The sequence below is a fragment of the Juglans regia genome, chromosome 8 (genome assembly GCF_001411555.2).
Source record: "Juglans regia cultivar Chandler chromosome 8, Walnut 2.0, whole genome shotgun sequence".
In the NCBI taxonomy this organism is placed as follows: Eukaryota; Viridiplantae; Streptophyta; class Magnoliopsida; order Fagales; family Juglandaceae; genus Juglans; species Juglans regia.
In genome coordinates, this window is record NC_049908.1 from 15864948 (window position 1) to 15890002 (window position 25055).

The 25055-nt window shown below is 36.7% G+C and overlaps 2 protein-coding genes across 4 annotated transcripts; both read right to left on the minus strand.

The window, feature by feature from the left end:
• Positions 1-2696: 2696 nt before the first annotated feature.
• On the minus strand, positions 2697-7865 carry LOC108997757 (calcium-transporting ATPase 12, plasma membrane-type-like). The gene is made up of 2 exons (XM_018974133.2): positions 7661-7865; positions 2697-6775 (listed from the first exon to the last, which is right to left on the minus strand). Exons 1-2 carry the CDS (start codon positions 7755-7757, stop codon positions 3408-3410), a joined length of 3465 nt encoding a protein of 1154 aa, XP_018829678.1. The 5' UTR covers positions 7758-7865; the 3' UTR covers positions 2697-3407.
• A 3763-nt stretch (positions 7866-11628) lies between these two features.
• On the minus strand, positions 11629-14571 carry LOC108997759. 3 transcript variants are annotated; one of them, XR_001997214.2, is made up of 3 exons: positions 13638-14560; positions 12962-13056; positions 11629-12341 (listed from the first exon to the last, which is right to left on the minus strand). XR_001997214.2 is itself a non-coding variant. In XM_035693022.1 (3 exons), the coding sequence occupies exons 1-3, from the start codon at positions 14294-14296 to the stop codon at positions 13050-13052; spliced, it is 555 nt and encodes a 184-aa protein (XP_035548915.1). In that variant the 5' UTR covers positions 14297-14563; the 3' UTR covers positions 12435-13049. The 3 variants fall into 3 exon arrangements, 2 of the variants coding, with proteins under 2 accessions (XP_035548915.1, XP_018829683.1); XM_035693022.1 differs by lacking the exon at positions 11629-12341 and having other exon boundaries at positions 12435-13056; positions 13638-13689; positions 13801-14563; XM_018974138.2 differs by lacking the exon at positions 11629-12341 and having other exon boundaries at positions 12444-13056; positions 13638-14571.
• Between the last annotated feature and the right edge of the window lie 10484 nt (positions 14572-25055).

The following is a 25055-nucleotide window of genomic DNA, read 5'->3' on the forward strand; positions in this document are numbered from 1 at the left end:
GGCTCTGGATATGCCCATTCAGTCATGGGGGTGCTGCGGATTCCCCACCCAACCAAAGTGTTCATTCATTTCATAATTTTCATTAGTTATTTCATGCTATGGCTTATTTAGTTTTCACAAAATCAAATAATTTGTAAGCATGACATACAAAATAACATATATTATAAATGTCAAGTCATGTAATCTATGCAAACATAAATAATAGAGTAAACAAGATAGAAAAACTTCGAAACACAAGAATGGTGAAGTCCTCTTGTCCCTTGAATCTTAATCATCATTATAAGAATTCTTCTAAGAATTTGAGACTATTTTAAACCAAGTTAATTCTTCTTATCTTAATCACGAAGTTCTTCAAGAAACTTAATAAAATCCCCAAATACATGCTACAACAGTAGTATAATATGAGGCAACATGTGACGCCCCGACTCCCATGTATGGAAACACTGGAATTGTGATGTTGGGATGATGACAACACGGTCATGCATCCCAACGATAAGTGTCAAGTCTATGTACATGCATGCAACAATGTACAACAACAACAAAAACTGCAACGGATAAATTAAAAGCTAATCGACTAAGTACCAAAGTTGTTTAATACAAATTCAGTTAAATCAAAGAGTTTTAAAAAGAAATACAGTTATCCCATAAAAACATAATAATACCAAATATATACTTCAAAAAGGGAAACAATTCCCAAACATGAGCGAGTGATCCCAAATCACTCATTCGGCAGAGCCAAATCCTCAGGCTCAACATCAGTATCTACAATACCATAAAACGGTACCCCAAGGTTAGGAATGCCACATAAGATGTGAATCTCAGTAAGTAACAATCCAAACAACCCACGAGATAAAGATAAATTAATGCATCCAACAAACATGTGTACACATGACGAAATACGAATGTGACCCAAAACTCTCATTTTTTTCGAAAATGATTATTTTCCAATGAACACCAAAAATCCCATTTGACCCAAAACATGCCATGAATAATAATATCCACCATTTTTCCAGAAAATGACCCATACATAAACCAACCATTTTCCTAGAAAATGGTGCTCGTAACCATTAAATCATAAACTGCCATTTTTTCAGAAAATGGCCCAACATAATCATTTATTTGACACTATAGGCGGGACTTTATCACCATCCCTGCTTACCAATATCCTTACCGCGTGCACCATAGGCAGGAATCACAGGCGGGACTACCACCATCCCTGCTTATCACCATCCTTACAGCTCGCGCTGTAGGCGGGACTGCCACCATCCCTACCTTGTTCACCGTAGGCGAGAATCACAAGTGGGACTCTACTACCATCCCTGCTCCCCATTATCCCTACAGTTCATTTCCACACAAGGGGTACCTATCAGAGCACTGTAGGCAAGAATTACATGTGGGACTCTACCACCGTCACTACTTATCATCATCCCTACAATTCATTTTCCTCTCTCTCAAACCTTTCAATTCATTGATTTCAAACATACTCAAAATCATCTCTCACAAGAAAACCCAGTTTTCATTCACAACACATAAGCATGCATGAAATGATGCAATAAATGTCATGATGCCAAACACAACATAAGCGCACACATGCATAATTCAATTAAATAAACAACCCATCCTCACATCCAATCGATCTCCATACTCCTCGAACTCAATGTCTGGCATAACCAACCAGACCGCAGAAGATTTGTTAGTGCAAAAATATATTTAAATCTCAAGAAACTCTTTGGAAAATTACTTACAGTGCTAAAATATAATTTTCGAAAGATTAAGGAGGTGCAAGAGGTGACAGCACAACAACGTAACAGTGTATTTTAGACTATGGTCGTGGGACTCAAAAATCCAATTTTTGAACAGGGACAAACGACAACTTGGGATGGCTAGGGAAGAGCTTAAGGGTGTTGGTGAAGCAAATAGTGGTTGTTGTTGATCGTGGGTGGAGGCGAGGGTGGCAGTTGAAGGCCAAAACACTAAAATCAAAAAATGCAATGGATGGGCTTGGCCGATGGCAGATCGGAGCTGGTAAAGGGTGGGTTAGATAGTTGAATGGTTGACGGTGGTGTAGTGAAAAAATGGTGGCCAATGGTGGTGGCATGACGACGTTGCAGTGAAAAAGGGTCGCGACTTGGATTCTCTTGTGGAGGCTAACGGTAGCACGAGAGGGGCTGAGATTGGAAGGGGAGGGACGCCGGCCGAAGGGGAAGAGAATGAGAGGGGTGGTGAAGGCAACAGACAACGCATGGCAGCGCACTGGGTGGACGAAGAAACGAACAGGGAGAGGAAAGAAGGAGAAAAAAGAAAAGAAGGAAAAAGTAAAAAGAGAAAAGAGGAGAAAGAAAAAGGAGAAAAATAAAAAGTGAGGGAAAGAAATGAGGTTCAATCCTCACAACTTAGATCACAAAATTGATCCAACGAAAAGAATTTCAAAAGAGTAAGTTGAATAAAATAATTTAAACGCATAGACTAGTTAAAATAAAATAAAAATAAAAATCCAACAATACAATAATTTTAAAGTCCAACATTAAACTAATTTAAAGTAAAGAGCAATTTAAATGCAAAACAACAATTAATACCAAGAAAGCACATCATAATAAATTTTACAACTTAAAAAATCATAAAATAAATCTAACAAGAAATCCAAAAAAATTAAAATAAGAGAACTAATATTTAAATTAGTTAAAATAATATTTTAATTAAAATATACTAAAATACGGGGTATCATACAACACCAGTACAAATTACAAACCACACCAAACTTGCTACTCACGAATCCACAACTTGGTAATCATGTAGCTAACACAGAAAAGTAACTTCACAAGTCGAAACATTCACACATTGCACCCACTAACACCATACTCATTCTCTCTAAAATACACACATACATCACCCGTGTTGTTCGTCTGAGTGAGAAGCAAACTCGAATAATTGGTCATCATCGATCACTAACTTGCTGCACTTATACTTGGACAAACTTAGTAGTTTTCTTGTCACCAATCATGTGGTTGAAATACCTCGGTGGATCATCAACTTTGTAATGCCGTCTGTACTGGGTCCCCGACCAGTGTGGCAGCCGTGTAAAGCCCAATTCGGATAAAGAATTGGAGAGAAACTATTTATATAGATAATGAAGTTGAGAGAATCTCAATCCATCATAGTTGACTTTGTCTATAGTCGATCATTGTTCGAGTAATTTCCTCCACCTAAACTGCTTCAATACTTAATTGTTTCATCAACAACAAATTTTGATTTAATGATTGATGGACGTCAACACGGTTGAATGAGAGTGGGATGAAAGTGTATAGCATAACTCTAATATTATGCCAACTACGTAAAAGAAGAAAAGAACTAGAAAATGTTGAAATTCTACAAAGCCACTTAAAGAAGCAACTTGCGCATGTTGTGCTTTAGGTCCTTACCTTTCCCCCACATCCAGTTCCAAGCCTACAGGAAGCGGGTCCTTTTTGATTAAACAACCGCAATATCCTCTTGATTCTCGTTCCTGCTCTCTTAACGGAATCGAGGAACGGTTTATCTGGAACAGTTATTAACTTCACCATCCAACCAATTGGCCAAGATAGAGCTGCAATTCCAATGCAAACACCCCACTGCAACCCATTTAATCTCACTGTATTTGCAAATTTCTTTAGAAATTCCACCATAACAACTTGAAGAATAATTGTAATTCCCACAATACCAAGAAATAAACGGTTTTTATGAATTCCTTTGAAAACGTTCTGCTTTTCCATGCTTCTTGAATTGAACTCGTTAAAAACTTGGCAGAGAACAAATGTATTGAAAATAAGTGTATCCTTTACCTCTTCGTTAACATTGAATATAGACTCACCCTTGAACTGGAAAGTCAAGAGGACTGATATTTGGAACAAGGCTTGGGCTAAGAGGTTTCTCCACATGATATTTGTAATTAGAGGCGCTGTTCGACCGACAGGGGACCTCTGCATTAACTCATCAGTAGGCCGCTCTGTAGCAAGAGCCAAAGCTCCTAGTGTGTCCATGATGAGATTTACCCACAACAACTGGACTGCTGTTAGGGGAACCTTTCCAGCAGAAACCGCTGCAATAAAGTTTATAACAAGAGCTGCCACATTCACTGTCAATTGAAACTGGATGAACTTCTGGATGTTATTATAAACACATCGTCCCCAACGTAAAACCGTGGCAACAGAAGTGAAGTCATCATCCAAGATAACAATATCCGAGCTCTCCTTTGCCACTTCGGTACCTTGAATGCCCATGGAAAGCCCTACATCAGCTTCTTTCAATGCAGGCGCATCGTTCGTGCCATCTCCAGTGACGGCAACCACATGGCCTTTTTGTTTCAAGCACTGTACCATCAGAAGCTTGTCAAATGGGGATGACCTTGCCATCACACGAATCATTTCGACTTTCTCCATTCTCTCTTCGTGCGTATAATTTCGAAACTCAGCACCACTTACCACTTCGTTACCATTTACTTGGTGATTAGGCTCTAGTATACCGCATTCTGTAGCTATAGCTTTTGCTGTGAAAACATTGTCTCCTGTGATCATTTTGATGTCCACTCCAGCGAGTCTGCAAGTTTCCACTGCCTTCTTGACACCTGGTCGGCATGGATCCTTGAGACCAACTATCCCTAGCAAGGTTAAGCCTTCTTTTTGTAGTTGGTGCTTGCTTTCGTCCTTGTGGCATCCCATCTCTTCTTCTGATATTTCCTTGTGAGCGAAAGCAATACATCGGAGGCTACTAGCTGCCATGCCTTGGATTATTTTCTCGATCTTAACCCTATCTCTATCTAGGGACTCTGTAATCCCACTACTTTCATAATAGCTTGAACACATTGCGAGGATTATCTCAGCAGCTCCTTTCCAGTGCACATGGATGGTGTTATCAGCACTTTTCCTTATTGCAACCCCACTCCGTTTCTTGTCAGAGTTGAAGGTTTCGACGTGAAGAATTCTATACTCTTTCTTTAGCTTTTCCACATCCATACCCAATTGCAAAATCGACCAAGAGAGAACTGCTTTCTCAGTTGGACTGCCAGAAATCTCAGGTCCAGTTCCAGACGCAGGTATGTAGACGGTTCCAGTTGTGTTCAAACCGACTCCTTGGTGTAATAATGAAACAACATTTGCTGCATTTACAAGTGTAGAATCTTCTTCGATGGAATCTTGACCAAGCCAAAACTTGGACACTTTCATCTCATTCAATGTCAAAGTACCAGTTTTATCTGTGCAGATAACCGTTGCTGAACCCATTGTTTCGCAGGCAGAAAGTTTTCTGACCATTGCCTGATCAGCCATCATTCTCTTCATGGAGTAAGCAAGTGTTAGTGTGACAGCCAATGGCAAACCTTCAGGAATTGCCACTACCACAATGGTGACTGCAGCAGCAACAATGCGCACGACCGCATTGAATACATCATCTAAATCTGTTTGGCTACCATTATATTCTTTTTTTCCATTCTTGTCTTGTGTTTTCCCGGTAAAATAACGGATTAACAAGACTACAAGAACTAAAAAAGCAACTGCAAGGCCTATCTTACCAATAGAAGAGGTTAATTTGTCTAGCCTTGCTTGTAATGGAGTCCTTTCATTAGAATCACCAGATATTGAGCTCATCATTTCGCCCCATGCAGTGTTCATGCCAACAGATGTAACCAGCATTCGACCAAACCCATCCACCACCTTAGAACCGGAGAACAAGAATGGGTTCTCAGTGGAGTTTACTTCAACAGGATCACTCTCACCTGTCATGCTTGACTCATTTATCAGCAAAGAATGTCCGTCTAAAAACAATCCGTCAGCTGGAATCTGATCGCCTATATTCAGGAAGATGACATCTCCAACCACAATGTCAAAGATGGAGATCTTGTGGCGACGTGCATCTCTAAGAACATCAACTTTTATGTTGTTGCTTAATTTTGATAATTTATCAAATTGCCTCTCCTGTCTGAAGTTACTGAGGGCAGAGACAACCACCACTAGAAAGACTGCTACGAAAATGCTTCCCCCTTCATACCAGCCTTCCTGCACTCCATGTGTTTTGATGCCAAAGCCAAGGGACAGGGCTGCACAGACCAGTAGGATGAGAATGGTGCTGTCTTTGAAAGCATCCAGCACAAAAAATAAGAACCCTTTTGGAGGAGGCTTGCGGTAAGTGTTTGTACCAAACATTTCATGCCGCATGCTGACTTCATGATCATTGCCATAGATTCCATTCTCAGGGTCAGTATTGAGAGCAGTGGCGATCTTTCCTACGCCTCCAAGCCTGAGAAGAGCTGTTAAATCTTTTTCTTTCACAATTTCTGTGAGAGTCAATTGATCAATGGTGGGGTCAAAGGAGAGTGGCCAATGTTCATTTTCACCATGGTCGGAACTGCTTGGTTCAACTTTGGGGGCGGTGTGAAAGGGAGACTTCAAAATCACAGAATCATGACTGTTCTGTTCAGTGTGGATCTCTTTAGTAAGGGAAACCATGAACTGGATAGAACAGATCACAACACAAGCAATGCGCCACCGCTTCTGAGCTTTGGTTGTATCTGTAGAAGTGATCATGTCTTGGTGCATACCACAAGTAGTTCCACCGTACTGGGAGCTGCTCGGTTGAATGGGAATGGTAAAGTAAAATTGAGATTTGATTTCTCTGGCAAGGGACACCACGAAGCGGATGGAACAGATTGCTATACGCCACCGCTTATGGGCTCTAACGATGGTAGAAGTAGTGATGGTATCGAGCAGCAACGAGCCATAATTAGGATAACTCGAAAGATGGCTTCCTGTCATGGTATTGGGAAAAGTACTGAATTTAGAGCAGACAGGAAAGAACTTCATTCTATCACACAGCTAACTACGTTCTTATAAGAGATGCCTCAACCCTGGGCTTGGGAAACTTGCGCGGTACTTCATTTTTGTACGTTGACACAGTATAATTTCTTTAAAAAATTAGTTACCCAGGGTTCCACGTCTGCATTAATTAAACAGTACGTTTGCATCCTTTTGATTTACTTATGAAATGAGTACGTTTGCACCTTTTTAGTCGGACAACGGATACCCGTAGCAAAATTGTTGTTTTATCGGTCACCCTTTTAGTCCGACGACGGATACTGTAGCAGAATTGTTGTTTTATTGGTCGGTAGCCGAATTAAAATAGGAGGGGTTGAAGTTTGAACCTAATTTTGTTTCGTACATTTTAGAATTTGGGCAACGGTCACATGGCAGGCCTGTTTTCCGTGCATGCAGCCATACTTTGTTGACTGAACAAAGATGACAAACAATTTTGTCTTTCAAGGTGGCTCCTCTGTAGTGGATGCTTCTCAACTCTTATCAAATTTGGAAATTAAGGGAAAAAAATCCGGCTTTGGACCTTAATTGCACCATAACAAATAGTCCTTACATGCATCTCTTTCATTGGTCGAGTTGTTCCACTTTCCAGTTAGTCGTGAATTTGTTTTTCCGAGAAAATAAACAGTGGGTACCCATTTTTTTACCATTTGGTGGTCGTGGTTTTAAAAATAACGTGTTTAGATGTTAAATTGAATTGAATTGGATTGAGATGATAAAATATTATTATTTATTATTATTATTATTTTAAGATTTAAAAAGAAATTAAATTATTTATTATATTTTATATTAAAATTTAAAAAAATTTGAGACAAACTCACCGAGTGCAGACTGTAGACTGCAGAATCGTGTTCCACGGGCTGGAAAAGGCTGTATTAAAGACACAGTTTTCCAACATAATAAAAGTTCTCGGCTCATATATCAATGAAGGAAACGTACCTTGTAATTTCCTGTCAAGGTTTACCCAGTCCAAGGTACGGATCTGTGCATTGCATGTCCCGTCAGTGCAACTTCCTGGCACCTTCCTCCTTCATTGATAATTTGAATTTCTTAGAACAAGTGGGATCCATGATTGACAATGGGGAGTAGTGACAACATGCACTGTTCTTTTTGAATTGGAGTGAACATCGAGGATGACAAAAACAATGTTTTTTTACTCAGTTCGGTGGCCAATTGCCAACGAAGTCGGCAAATTAAATACTGTTTGTAAAGCTCACGGAAATTTCCTATCCAAGAAATGGAAAAAACTTGCTTTCTACATCATGTGCTCTGAACTTGATCAAATGCTTGTGAACTCAACCCCATTTGTCACGTTGAGGAGCAGTAAAGGATTCTAGGTCATGACATTTATTTTTTTGGGGGGTTTTGGTTACATTTCAATGATTTCATAGTCGTGGAAGGCAGCAAACAGGGCATAAGACAAAAGCAAAAGACAAATAAAACAAACGGACTTTCGGCTCCTACTCCCACTCAATCACACTGGCATGAAATGGCAGACCAATAATACTTACCATTGATCATTTTATCAGAAGTTTGAAACAAGAATAACAGAGAGGCTTGAGCAACCAACCAACCTTCTTAGTAAATATCAGTTGGTATCAACAATTATATAGAAATCTTTGTAGTAAAAGAAAAAGCCCAAGTATCTGTCTGGAATCACACTCAAATTCCTATTTTATTTTTTATCTCCTTCTCTTAATACATGACATGACCTTTTAGATCTAGATTTAATAATATGCATACCTTTTCTTGTATAATCCGTACACGTCAGTAATACCGAATAGCTATAACTTATCACGTAGTTGAGGCAGTTGGCATTAACATAACAAATATGACTTTCAGAGGAATAAAATAGATCTTTTTTAAATTGACAAACGAAATAGCCGAGAAACTTCAGGAGGGACTTTACTTATTAAGGGTCACTATCGTAGTGTGGCAGATAACCACTGGGATAGCAGATATGAAAAAGAAAGAAGCGACATATTCCTACCTAAACTTTTCTTACTTGGATATTGCACGTTACCTACCACTTATGATAGAAATTACTTCTATAGAAATTTAGGAGTAATTAAAAAAAATTAATAATATAAGTAATTAATGTTTGATGGTTAAAAAAGGATTGAAATAGAAATAAAAGAGTCATTTACAATAACAAAAGCATAACCAAACAAAATAAAACAATATATATTTTTTATGAATAAAACAAAATAAAATAAAAAAGCAACTAAATCATTGATTTAATTGAGTATACAATGAAAAAGAAAAGAACTTTTACTGTGTGAATAAAATGTTTAAATAAAAGAAGAAAAAAATTAATAAAAAATAATAAAATAACTTTGCTACGGTTTGGGAAGCTAACTGTAGCAAAGTTGAAGTTGGTCTCTAAAATGAGAAGACAGATTCGCCAGGTCCAGCACAGCCAGGCCCATATTCCAACCTTGTGAAAAAAAAGGTTTTAAAGCCCCTAAACCTAGAAGGCAGGTTGTAACAATCCGAAAGCTGCACTTTCAGCGAGAGATAAAATAAATAAAAGTTCAACATTCACACACTTGAACCTATCCTATTTACAAGGCTATAAAGTTGGTTTGAAATTTAGATCCTAAATTGTATTAGCCAAATACCTTTTTATCTTTAAATTTAACAAATATCATCTATATTTGTTTCACATTAAATTAACTAAATTATTTTTATCCAAACTATAAACTACAATAAATTCATTATTCTTTTTAAATATGAAAAGAACTATAACAAATCTAAAAGTATTTTTTAAGATTATTATATTATAGATATAAGATTTTTATTCATATGAGATTTTACCATCTATATACATATAAGATTATTATATTATAGATTGTGAAAATAAAAATGAATATGATTTGTTGGAGGTTATTAAAGATTATGAAAATAAAATAAAAATTAATAAAAAAATATAAATAATAAAAAATAATAATATTTTATTATTATAGAGAATGCGATGACTAATCTAATGTAGATTTTAAGTTTTGAATGATTAGTTAAAAATGAAAAAGTTATATATTAGTCAAAATTTGAAGAATAGGATAGCCAATCCAATACTAATGCTCAATGACAACCCAAAAAGTAAAGGACGAAAAACTTTGGAATACATAAGCGCTTTCCGACAAAAGCGGCAATACCTTGAACAAAATTTGAAGAACTAATCCAAGCCTGCACAGATAGGCAACGAACCACCAAACAAAAAATAGAAAACTAATTGGCTCTAGAGCTTTCATATCATTCCCCATCAAGACCTAAAAGCCTCTTCAGTTCAGACCAATTGAGATGCACATCAAACGTGTGCCACCAGACAGCCCGGTCAGGTTATGTTTTTCACAGAAATTGAAATTAAAAATCCATCTCAACAACATTGATTCTCTTATGTAAACGGCAGTCACGTTCTTGGAAGAAAAGCCCTAAACTATAGAAAGCCACATTAATTCCCAGATTGTTTTGCCAGAAACTCACGAATGGCCTAGAATCCCTAGCCCTAGAAAATTCTTGCGAGCAGCAGCTCACCCCAAGAAGGCCTCTTGCCTGCCACCCCTTATATCATCAACAAACCCTATATCTTCAAAGAAACAACACCATATCAGCCAGCACACATATTCAAGACCGACCCAAACTTTTTGAAAGCACTAATCACTAATAAAGTTGCGGCAGTCTCCCTAAAAATTATCCAATGGCTGTCACTTAACCAATGTTCCTTAGAGTCCTCATTTCAGAAAAACAACCCCGCAGAAACCCTATCACTCTGCCACTCTCAAGAAGCCTCGAGGTTTTAAACTATAGCAAACCATAGCATCTATATCTTGGTCAATAGGAGCTGCCGCCCCTTCTCTCTCATCCAACCCCAATTTTCTTTCAAGAAAATTAACCCCAAGATTCTGTGTTGTGTGACCCCTTTTTCTCCTTGCAGAACCCTACAGTTTCCCATCTCCGAGAACCAAGAAATAGCCAAGAAAACTCAGATTCTGCCATCCCTTTCCATCTATTCTTTCTTGAGTTTCAACAATCAAGAACTTCAAGATTCGAAGAATACTTATTCTTGTGTAGTAACTAATACTTTCAGTTACTTTTCTCCATTGGATCGACTATACTCATCAAACTCACCAAGTTATTGGTGAACTTCAAGATTCGAAGAATACTTATTCTTGTGTAGTAACTAATACTTTCAGTTACTTTTCTCCATTGGATCGACTATACTCATCAGACTCACCAAGTTATGGACTGACCAATAAAAATGTCAATTTCCAAAGCCTAGGAGAACCAACTGGACATGTTTATACCATGATTTCATAAGGGAATCACACAGTATACACACATGCTTTACCACATCAAAAAGGCCATCTGAATGTTGTTACTAGACAGGAGATACATGAATCAAATCTCTAGTTATGAAAAATCTAGTCAAGATCAATATCGGGGAGGGGGCAGCAACACCTAAATTCCTCAAAAAGCACCTAAAATAGGATGTCATGCAAATTACACATGCCATAATACAAGGACATGCATAAACATACCTTAACCATGAAACTCAAAGCAAGCTATGGCCGCATGATGCTGTCCATGTTAACAGCATAAAGGGAAACCAGTAAAAGAAAATCTTTGGCAGCAGAAGTACTTACCTGAGACCTAGAACCTGATTTTCATTAATTCCTCTCATGAGAGTTAAACCCTAAAACAACCCTCCAGACCATATGTTAGTATGCACGTTTACATCACACCATTGGATCAAAATTTAGAGCTTTTACCTGCTGTGCAACCAAGAACCTTAGTGAATGGACAGAATAACATTAAACCATAGAACAGACACTTTGACACACCATTGAGCATATTATAGCACACCATGTGTTTCTTTTACATGCCAAGGGCATGATCTGTCTTCTAGTTTAAAGGATCATGGTTTAGATAGAAATTGACATTATGATATATATATATATATGTGTGTGTGTGTGTGTGATTTATATAGGTGCTCGCTGATGTGATTGTTGATTGTTTGCACAAAACTAAGTGATAAGCAACTATGATCATACCCTTCTAGCTATTTTTGTAAACAAAAATGCTCTTTTAGCTAAACTATATGATATGTACGTGTTTTGAAAGATATACTATGCATAGACTGTTCATTGGAAGCCCTTGATACACGTACCCTATCATTATTATTATTTTGATAAGTAAGAAGTCAATGTACCCTATCATTATTATATAACATGATAAATGTAATGGAATGAATTGTATGCTTTTACTTGCCATCATATACGTATTGTATCATTATATATTAAAGGAATGAAAGACAGAAAGATGAAAGGAAAAGGAAAGGGTACATTATATTAGGAATGAATGAATGCACGAGATAATGTTTTTTCAAAAAGGACCCATAACAATGATTATTTACGGTACCAGAGATAAAGGGTGGACTCCAATGCCAGGAATGGCTCACCAGCAGTGCACCTAGTTATGCCCGTCACAGAGGAGGATCAAGTTCTGGCCATCGGTGGATTAAAGGAAAAAAAAAATGTATATGTAACTATATATAAATGAACTAAAAGTGATTGAAAATGCTCTTTTATAACTTACTTATAAAAAAAAAAGGGCCTAGACTATTAGAACAGTTTTAATTTAGGTTTTAGTATGCAAATTTGTGAATTAACACAAGACTTGAAAATTTTTTAATATGCTGCCTATAACTCTCTTTTATTTAATAAAGTTTGGTTGTTTTCGTTTTATGGAATCTTTTATACCCCGTTTGTAAGAAAAATCTTTTAAAAGTGAGCAGCATTCCTAACCGGGGAGGGGGGTATTACATAACATGTCACGATAATCTATCAAAGAAAAATGACGCTCAAAGACAAGCAGTTTATTGTAGAAAAAAACAACAGTACATTGGGTTCCTACAGTTTCATGTGCCCGATGATTGGCTCACTAAAACTCAACCAAGAAATGCAACAAGCAGCAACACAATACACGTGCACATTTCAAGTGAACATTTTTTTTTTTTTTTTTTTTTTTTTTGATAAGTTCATTTCAAGTGAACATTGTGACAGAATAAAGGAATGGTATACAATTGATGTGCAACCAAAATAGGAAATATTGATGTTCCTTACCAACACCTTCTGGAATCTAATGCTGCAAAAAGTGGAGAACCATAGAGGCAACAAGCTTCGTGCTTATAGGTTGGCTGCTAATCCATTTTCAGTTCCTGGCATTAGTAGATGGTATGAAGCAAAACGCACTTATCAAAAGAATGAATCAAAACGCAATTATCAAAAGAATGAAGCAAAACGCTAAAAGTAATAGCCTCAAAAGAACAACCTCAACAAATCAAAATGAGACTTCAAAGGGAGGTAGGAAGGTTGTGAAGGAGATTATTCCTATAGATCTGATATTTTCTCTCAGAACATTCCTGTGCTAGCCATAGCTGTCCAAGATTATCCGGGTGCCAGATTGCCCAGTGAGCTTCTTTTTTAAAATACAAAGTAAAAAGTAATTCCTACGATGGATGAGTATTTTTGTATTAAAAACAAAAAGAAAATCACACAACTTATCATCAAAATCATTCCTATGGCCTCAAGTTTCTGTACAATTGAACAAGAAGTTCATCTGCACAACAATCCAAGTTATTCCATGGCAAACGCCAATAAATACTCATCAACCATGGCGATCAATTAATCCGTCTTACCACCACAAAACACTAATGTTCTTCACTCGAACACGCTTTAAATCTTTCCTACTCTTTTTTTCATGCTAAATCAGGGAAAACAAAATTTCATCCAAACTTACCTCTGCATCGGACCAGCTTCAAGAGCAGCGTTTCTGATTTTTCCGCCACCACCTACTTCAAAACATTCAGGATCAGAGCCGAGCAATTCACTCGCCCTATAATTCGTTGGAGCTAAAGCCCGCGAATTCAATTGATCTAATAGAATCAAATCAACCCACGTACTCCTATCCAGGACCGACGCCAAATAAATTAACTTCCCAAGGTCCTTCGGAATCACCCGCCTTTCCCTGACGGCAATCCGCGCATCTCGGAAAGGCGTCGCACACTTGTCCCTCGCGAACCCGACGCACTTCTCCTTCGCCGTCACGAAACAACCCTGCATTTCTCGCTCCTCGCACAGCTCTCGTTCTCTTAGATCCGTCGGTTTCCGGCCGATCACTGCGCGCCACCAGGGGGGTTTGCATTTATCGGACGCCGCGAGGGCGCACCCGACTCTTGCCCCGCTTTCGCACTGCTGGACGATTTTGGACTTGCAGGCTTGGAGCGCGGAGGTCCAGGCTCGGGAGTCCCGGAATGCGAGGAGGTATGGCCCGGCAGTGGGATCGTCAGCGGGGCCAGCATGGATGGGCCCGCGGAGCAAGGGGAGCGGACGGTCGAACGTGATGACTGTAGAAGCGGCTGAGTAGTCGTCGAGATTTGGTGACGCAGGAGTGCCCATTAGCTCGATTAAAAGACCGACTTGATTAGAAATTGTGTGGAGAGGTTCGAGGAACTGATGAAGAACTCACAGAGGAAAAGAAGGCTCGAAGAGTTTTACTAAAGATGATTGATGTAATTAGGTAAGTTTCCATCTCTTTTACTAGTGGATCTCTCTTTCTTCTAAGATTATGGCTGCTATGTGTTGCTCGTTGTACTTATAGCTGCGAGTGACTGCTAATGCATTTGTGTGTCAATGAAATGGAAAGATAAAATTAAACAACAATACAAAGTGGCACAAAATTGATTGAAGATCTTCCATTTAACACATAATATTCAATCATATGAATTTACTTTGTTTAATAACCAATGGTTGTTCCAAGATAGCTTTTCCTGTTACAAACTCATCCAAAACGTCACCATCTACGGGAATTTGGGTCCTTTCCTTTTTAGGGTAAGTTGCAGTCCTTTTCTTTTTTGGGTGAGGCAGTGAAAGTTCTCTAGAATCTCAGAGACGAAGACAGAGTGTTGCACACAATGAAGAAATGGCAGAGGAATTAACAAAGCTTTGAGAAGGATTTAAACTCACAAATATTGAGAAAGAAAAGGTGGAAATCACAGTAGAAGAAATCAAACAAGCTGATGTTAGAGTTCAGAATTCTACTAATTTTGATGGACAAAAGCTTCAACAAAAAGACCTTTAAAGCAACTCTGACTAAAGTATGGAACCTTGAGGGATCAATCAGCTTCAGTGAGGTGGGACATCACAAGTTCTTGATTGAGTTTCAAAGAAGGATAGATCTTAAATGCGTCATGAAGGGGAGAGCTTGGACTTTTGATAAACATTTAATTTGTATCCAAACAATTGACAGAAGCACTCACCCTATTGAGATGAATTTCTATCAAGAACTATTTTGGGTTCAATTACATGAGTTACCTTTAGCAGCAATGACCTATAAAGGAGGAGAGAAAATTGGATCCAAGATGGGGGAAGTAATAACTGTAGACGTGGATGGGGAAGGAATAGGGTGGGGAAAATTTCTTAGGATTAGGGTCAATATGGATATCACTAAACCTATACCTCGAGGAACAATAGTTCATATTGAAGGCAAACAGATTTGGATGGAATTCAAATATGAAAGATTGCCACTATTCTGTTTTACTTGTGGGGTTATCAAACATGGTGGCAAAATTTGTGGAGTGGGGAATTCTAAAGTTTACAACTTAGGAACTGAATAATCTCAATATGGTCAATGGTTGAGGACCACTGCTTTCAACTTATTTGATAATGGAAACAAGAAACAAGGGGGGAGAGGAACCAAGTCTCAGACAAGTAATCATGGCCATGAGGAGGGTCCTAGCAAAAGAGAAGCTCTTAATATGCAGGCTACCTTTGTAAACCAGGAAGAGGAACCATAAGATGATAATCAAAAGAAGCGGCTTGGTAATAATAAGGTATCTGGAGGAGATTTTGATAAAGGAAAACAAATAGTTGAATGGGATGATCATAGTGAATAACAAATAGACAAATCTTTAATAGAGGAATTTCAAAACATTGAAGCTCAGGAAGAGGAACAGTTCACATATAGTAAACTAACCTCAGTCTCTCTGAAACTCAGAAGGTAGCTAGTACAATTCATATGCAGTTAGAGGAAGAGGTATTAGATACATTACCAGTGCAGATTTTGGAGGTAATACAGAAGCCAATGGGATGGAAAAGAAGGGTCAAGAGCTTAAATTCACCAATGATAGTTGACATGGAATGAGAAATCACCTATAGAGTTGAAATAAGAGGAAGGAAAAGAGGCAAGGAATTGATAGGGAGGAATAAACAGAAAATATCTTACAAAAAAAATGAAAGAATGGCTCAATCCTACAAGGAGCAAAAATCAGGAATCAAAGGTGGAGGCTACGAGTAGCCCCACCAAACCCAGTAAAATACATAGCATGGAACTGTTGAGCTCTTGGAAAGCCTCGAATGGTTCGAGAGCTTCATTTTTTAGTGAAGCAAAAGTGCCCAGAAATTCTCTTTCTCATGGAAACAAAATGTTCGAGGGGAAGGATTGAAAAAATCAGAAATGGAATTGGTTATGACAAGAGTTTTACAATCAATGCAAAAGGGAGTAGTGGAGGGTTGGTAATGATGTGGAAATTAGACAGTGACATAGAAGTTGAAAACTATACTAATTTTTACATCTCTATTAAAGTGGTTGATGGTAAAACTGGGAAGACTTGGACTCTAACAGGTTATTATGGTAAATCAGTTACAGCAAAAAGAGAGGGCAGCTGACAATTATTCAGAATTTTGCAACCTTCAAATCACAGGCCTTGGTTATGCTTGGGAGATTTCAATGAGATACTCCACCAAAATGAAAAATGGGGAGGTTCACAAAGACCTTTTAATCAAATGCAAGGCTTCAAACAAGTTCTACAGGAAAATGATTTGAGTGATATGAGGTATAGTGGCCTAAAATATACTTCTTGGTCTAGTAGAAGAGCAAGTCAAGAGTTCACCAAGGAAAGATTAGACGGAGTTTGTGCTAACACAGAATGCATGAATATGTTTCAAGATATTTTAGTCAATGTATTGGCAACATGTTCCTCAGATCACAATTCTATCCTAGCTACAATAAGTAATCAACAGCAACTTGTAAGAAGAAGAGAAAGATTATTCAGATATGAATATAGCTGGGGCCTAAACAATGAATGTAAAGAATTGATTCTAGCTAAATGGAAGGGTCAGGACAGAAATGATATTTTAGTAGCTGGTTTCTCTAACAAATTGAAAGCTTGCAAAGCACAGTTATTAAGTTGGGACAAGAAGCAAAAGGAAGAAACAAATGGAGCAATTACAAGAATGATGGAACAAGTATCACAACTATAAGATAGGAACCAAGGTTCAGATCTATAACACCCCCTTCCTGTAGGCTAGGAGTGTCACGTATTTTTCATAAAAATAAACCCGGCAAGATATCTCAAATTTCATAAATGAAATTAGGATTTATTTTGTAGAAAAATTTCTAATAAAATATCTTCCAAAAACATGAAATGAATAAACTGAATAAATTCATGTCATAAAAGCAAATTTTATTTTAGAAAGTCTGAAACTAAAAATACTGCTCCTTCTATTCCTGGCCTGCCTACTTGTATTCATCATCCTCACCTAGGTAGTTAAAAACATGAAAACAAACTAAAATGAGTCGAAGACTCAGTAAGAAATCAATCACAACATAAACATAATAAACATAAGGTTTTCATAAAAATTTTCATGTTGAGAGTTTAAATTCATGACTGCTCTCATACTTATGTTTATGTTATATATGACTGATTTGAAATAATTGACTGATTTGATTGATTTATCTGATTTAACTGATTTATCTGACTTATTTGACTGGCCAACATACTTAACCATGTGTGCGAGGTTGTGCACTGGCCCCATGTCCTGCGGGTGCAAGGGGAGCCGCTGATAATATTCTGGCATACTATAGTGGACCACGCTTGAGCCCATGGCTTGCACACACACCCTGAAACTAAACTGCATTAGTTCCATGCATCTGAATGGCCATCTGATTAACTGATCTTATCTTATCTTGCACTTGAACTTAAGATAGCTTACATATTTTATACACATGAGATGCATGACATAATTCATATATAATTATAATTTCTGAATTTGAACATGATGCGGAATGACATGATCGTATGTTATGCTGGATGGCATGTTTGCATATGACATGAGTGGTTCATAAATAATGGTTGTCAATGAACTGGCTTGAATAATATTTATATATAAGCTGGAACTGTGATGATCCTAATTTATGATCAAATTACTTATCTCGTTACGCTTCTTCTTGAATATCACTTTGTAACTCAACACTTATATGCAATAATAACTATCACTAAATCTGTCTGGGAACAATAAGTATTAATATCCTACTTAATTAAATTCACATCGTAGAACATAATCAAATAAATATTCTGCTTATCACAAAAATTAATGAATACTGATATCTTAAATTATTTACAATAGTAATAGCATATTCTTACTTTCAAAATATAACTTAGTATAATACTTTGAGATATGATCAATTCTAATAAGTAAGTAATAAAAACCTCAATTCCTAAAATAGGTTTCATTGCTTAACAAAATTATTAAATCTTATAAGACACCTAATAAATATTAATATTGTTTAAATATTCTTAACATAATAATTTATAAAAATTCTACTAAATAGATAAATGAATATTAACAAAATATTAGGCTCAATGATATACTTTAAAACATATTTCAAATTCTTTCAACACTTTCTTAATAAAATGAGCATTTGACTAATATATTTATTTAATAAAATTAAACTCAACTTCAATTAAAATGACATAATAATACTCATAATTAACATATACTTAAACGTAAGGTTATAAATATAATTATACTTAAAACATTGCTTCAAGATACTAGATTAAAAAGGGCATACTTGTAATTTTATCAATTAACACCTGAAAACCTAAAAATACATCATGTATCATTAGAAGAGAGAACACAGGCTCGGGAGAGGGGGTGTGCGACACAGGGGCGGAGTGTTGGGGGGGGGGGTCATGGCAGCCGGGTGGTCCTGGCAGGAGAGGACGCGAGAGAGTTTAGAGAGAGAGAGAGAGTGTGATCTGTCAAGCCGACTGGAAAAGAGGGAGGAGGGTGGCGATAGTCTTGGGCTTACCGTGGCGGTGTGAGGCCGAAGGAAGTGAACCATGCGGCAATTTCTGTGGCTTCCCGAGTGGTTTTTCGACATCCTGAGGTGGCTACCATGCAAGAGAAGCAGAGGCTTCGGGCTTCCCGTTCATGGCTACTACAGCGTGCCTTGGCGGCTGAGGGTGGTCTTATGTATTCTATGGTGGCCGGTGGTAGTGTCGGCATGTTTTGGGCAACGTGGAGTCACCGTGGGTGATGGTTGGTGCCGTGTGAGTGCGATAGGTTGTGGTGGTATCAGGTTTACGTGAATGGATCCTCCTATGGTGGTTCTCGGCACGCAATTCAGCATGGGGTGGAAGAGATGTGGTTGGTCGTTGGCTTACAATGGTGCTCTGAACGGGGTGGTTGAATCAGAGTTTCGGCTTCATGGCTCCCTAACGTGACCTATCGTGCATGGGGTCTGTTGATGTAGCGACGTGGTGCAAAGTGAGGTCACGGTGGTGGAAGCCTCTTCATAGTGGCGTGCACAGTTGTGCATGGTCTGGATGGTGGAGTTGCCGTGGTGGTTTAGTCGTCGAGTTGTGGCCCTTCATGGTTGTTGCTTACGGTGTTCTGTTCGATGGGTGCAAAAACAGGGCTGCTTCATCGTGCATGTTTTAGGCTCACGATGGTCGACTTTCGGAGTTGCTAGCGGCGGAGGTTTGTTATGAAGCAAGGCTGAGACGTGCATGGGGAAAGGTTTGTCCATGTTTTGTGTTGTATTTAATAAGAGGCTTTGTGAACTTTTATAGAAGAAAAAAATGAAGGATATATTGGTAGGGTTTTCTAATATGAGTTGGTCTCCCAATAGAATTTGGATTTATCAATTAGGGGATAAAGATGAGGCTTATGAGATAAGAAGAAATAAGGCTTAAAATTCAAAACTATTGCAAAATTGGGTCATAATAAAATACCAATAATAAAATGATAAGAATCTTATTAAAATGAATAATGTAAAATCTGATGATGATGATGATGATGATAATAATAATAATAATAAATAATAAATAATAAATAATAATAATAATAATAGAATATTTATAGTTATAAGAGAAATACATTAAACTTATCTTATGGCCTAATCTTAAGATCGGGTTGTTACAAGATCAGCATCTTATCAATCAGCTTCAGAGGCAAATCAATTTTACTATGGAACAAGAGGAAGTGAGATGGAAGCAAAGATCAAAGCAAAGATGGCTTAAAGAGGGGGACAGAAATACAAGTTATTTTCACAAATGTGCTAATCAGAGGCGCAAGACAAACACAATTCACAGAATTAGTGATGAAGAAGGCATATCCTTACCTCACCAGAAGAAATAGAGCAAACTTTTCAGAGGCTCTTTACAGATTTGTATGCTGCTTCTAATCCATTGGGACAATCTCACTGTCTTGAATCCATGCCAAAGTTGATCACAGAGGAAATGAATCACAATTTGACCAGAAATTTTGGATATACAAAAATACAAGAGGCTGTCTTGAGCATCCATCCTATGAGTTCCCTAGGTCTAAATGGATTCTCAGCTAGCTTCTTTCAACAACACTGGGAAACATTAGGGAAATATTTATGTGAAACGGTCATGAATGCTCTTAATATCGACAACTGAGACAGCTCCATCAATGAAACTCATATAGTCTTAATCCCAAAGGTAAAAAATCCCTCAACAGTTTTTGAATTCAGACCAATAAGCATGTGCAATGTGATGTATAAGGTGATGGCAAAATTCTTAGCTAACAGATTGAAGAAAACATTGCCAACCATCATCTCACCAAATCAAAGTGGTTTTGTACAAGGAAGACTTATAGCAGATAATGTGATTGTTGCAAAGCACTATACTCAATGAAATGTAGAATGAAAGGGTCTAAAGGTTATATGACTCTAAAGATGGATATGAGTAAGGCATATGACAGATTGGAGTGGTCTTTTATAAAAAGTACAATAGAAAAGATGGGTTTCAACAGAAGATGGATTGAGCTTATCATCAAGTGTGTATCCACTGTTTCATACTCACTGTTAATTAATGGTACCCCATAACCAGCTTTCATACCATTAGGAGGAATTAAACAAGTTGATCATCTATCACACTATCTATTCATCATATGCTCAGAGGCATTAACTCAAATGCTCAACAAAGTTGAAAGAACAAAGCATCTTAATAGTCTTCTAATAGGCAGAAGGAAAATACATATCAGTCATCTGTTCTTTTGCAAATGATTGTTTAACTTTTTGCCAATCTACAGACAAGGAATGGAGGAGAATGATGGATCTTATAGGTCATTATGAGGTAGCATCAGGTCAGAAATTGAACAAAGACAAATCTGCTATATTTTTTAGTCAAAACACCAACTCAGCAGTTAGGGATAACATAACAAGCATAGAAGGGATCAGAGCAACAGATTCTTGTGAGAAATACTTGGGACTTCCAATGCTGATAGGGAGATCAATGACTAAAGAATTCAAATCAATTCTTGACGAAATTAGTGCAACAATGGGGAACTGGAAACATAAATTTCTATCACAAGCAGTAAGAGAAATTATGTTGAAAGCTGTTATTCAAGCCATCCCCTCATATGTTATGGGAGTGTTTAAACTTCCTAAAGAATTGTTGAAACAAATGAACAAGATGATGAGAGGTTATTGGTGGGGACAAGCAAACTAAGAAAACAAAATGAATTGGTTAAGTTGGGATCAAATGGGGAAATTCAAAGGTAAAGGAGGGCTTGGCTTAAGAGAATTTGAAAACTTCAATAATGCTTTGCTAGCTAAGCAACGCTGGATGATACTAACTTACCCAAATTCTCTTGTTTCTCGAGTTTTAAAGCTCAAATACTTTCCTAGATCTGAATTCCTAGCTGCAAAGATGGGAAGTAATCCATCATTCATATAGAGAAGTATAATAGCTACTAGATATTTACTTAAAGAAGGGATCAATTGGAGAATAGGCAATGGGAAATCAGTAAGAATCTAGCAAGACTCATGGTTGCATCAATCTTCATCCTACAAACCTCAATCTGGCAGAAGTATTTTGGGGACTGAGGCCAAGGTGGAGTTACTCATTCAGCCAGAAACCAAGGAATGAAATAATCCTTTAATTCAAGCAGTGTTCAACAAAGAGGAAGCAGAGCTCATTAGACAAATCCCAATTAATCAAACCAATCAACAAGATAGAATGATATGGAGAGGTAATGCATATGGGAATTTCATAGTAAGAAGTGCATATCATTTATTAGGAGAGATGCAAGACAGAGATAAAGGACAAAACTCCAACAACATTGAACACAAAGAAGGTTGGACCAAAATTTGCAATCTTAGCATACCTCTAGCAACAAAGAATTTTCTTTGGAGAGCATGTAGAAACATTTTGCCCACCAAATTCAACTTACACAAAAGAAAGATCCTAAATGATCCCAACTATCCTATGTGTTTCAAGGAGCCAAAAACTATAGAACATATCCTTTGGGAATGTATATTAGCCAATGACATATTGAGTCAATGTTCCAGAAAAACTCAAAAAAGCATGTGCTGCTATAAGAATGTGAAGGAGCTGGTGCAAGATACATTCAACAAACTCGAAATGGAAGAAATGCAGGAATTGTCATTAATTCTCTAGAACATATGGTGGAGAAGGAATGAGCTTGTGTTCAAAAATACTGTCATAGACCCTAAGTCAGTGCTTCTCAGAGTTAATCAGATGAGGCTGGATATAAATTTTATACAAATGACACAAAGTCAGAACAACGTAGCAGACAATAGAAGATCAGTAACATGGCAGTCTTCTCCTCAAGGCTTTTGTAAAATCAACTGGGATGTAACAATTGATAAAAGACAGTGTATAATAGGAATATATGTTGTTGTGAAAGATGAAAAAGGTAATTTTTTGGCAACCTTGAGGAAAAAATAGACATCAATACTTGACCCTCTATTACCAGAAGCAATTGTAGCCTATACAACAGTCAGTTTTGGACTCAAACTGAGTAGGAGAAAAGTGATCCTAGAAGGGGACTCAAAGGTAGTTGTTGATGGTCTCAAATTGAGCAAGAAGAAAGGGTCTTACTTTGGGATGATTATTTCTGATACTCAAGATAGAATAAGCAACTTTGAAGCATGCACAGTTTGTCATGTTAACCGAGAATGCAAATATGTAGCTCATGATCTAGGAAAAAATGCATTACATGTATCTAACTGTATTTTGGAATTGGAGGAAACTCCAATTTTCTCACAAACTATGTAACTTGAAATGGTATCAATGAAGGAAGATGTTTATAAAAAAAAAAACCAATGGTTTGTAATCAAAGGAGTGGAGGCTGTGTTTATTTCAATATATTTGCATAACCAAACACTTTTATAATGTCTAAACATAACATTAAAAAAAAAAAAAAAAAAACCTCCAAAGATAGCCTCTCGATCCTCGCTATCTCTCTTTAGATTTCTATGTTGAATTCTTTTTCTATGTAATTCTAATGGTGGCATAATTTTTTGTCTTTTGTTCAAATTGAAGCCTAGTGGAGTAGAATTTCATTGTAGTGGGTTGAGTTTTTATGTGTGTCAGTTTGGCCTCGTTTGTTTGTTGGACTATACTGAGATCAAGTCAGTTCAGTCTAATTTTAAGTTGAGTCTAATATCCAAACACCCAACTCTCAAACCACTAAACTCATCTCAACTCAAAACCTGTTTACATGTGGGATCCACAATCTTTTTCAACTCAACACTTCTTTACATGCTGGACCCACAACCTTTTTCAAATTCTCATAAATATATCTAAACTCATTTTAACATCTAAATACATCTAAACCCATCTTAAGTGGGCCTCACAAAACTTACTCTACCATCTCAACTCATTATTATTCATAAAAAAACTCAATTCATCTCAACTCAAATCAGCATCCAATGAAGTCTTATGGTTTCCAAAGTTTGAGACTTTTTTCACACACACGTGTGTGTGCCCACCGTTATATGAGAATCTATTCAAGGCATAGACAATTTAAATCTATAAGTTTACCTAATGAGGCAATTCATGACCCTTTAAGGTTCGTTTGGAAATACAACTGTTTTCAGGTATTCTCATATATTTCATTTTCAAATATTACTCGAATTAAAAATCCTTTTCAATTTCAAATTTTCAATCTTTACATCTAATCATTACAACTTTTTTAAACTCTCAAACAAAACACAAAACTCTATACAACTTTCCCAAACTTTCAAACAAAATTAATATTAAAAAAATTATATTCAAATAATATTTTAACTTTAAATATTTTGATTCAATTTTTCTCTCTTTTCTCAAAACTTAATAAGATATCTTAACTCAAACTATTTCACTAATATTCACATATATTTTAAGATATTCGTAATATCTAAAAATCCCTTTAATCCTTCACTTTCCTTGATCATGTTCTCACTTCGAGCCTTTTAACATAAAAGTCCCTTAACGAGTCCATAAGTAATCACAACGTATAATCATGAATGTAATCATATTAATCATTCCTCTATAAACATGTCACTTTACATAATCTCACATTACCTATTTTCCTTGAACTATCAATATCATTATAAAGTTTAGGGATATAACCGGTCTAGTTTTGAATATATATTAGAACCGAATCGGTATATACCTGTTTTTCATGTATATTATATAGTATATATATTATAATATATAATACTATAGTGATAATATATTGTAGTATATTATAATTGTATTATAAACTATAGTGATATATTATAATATATAATGATATAGTATTAGTATAACTACTAATACAATATACTATAGTGATAATATATAATTATTTATATAGGGTTTTAAAAGCTAATATTATATTAATTAATAATTTATCATATACTACAAAATTATTTACATATAATTATATATAATATAAAAAATCATATAAAAAATATTTTATACAATATAAAAAATTAAAATATATATATATGAACTGGTCCGGTTTGGTTCGGTCTGGTCCTAGAAAAAGAAAAATCGCAACTGGACCGATTTCGACTAATTCTGAGAAAAATGAAACCGGTATCAAACCAAACCGAACCGAACCCACTAGTTCAGTC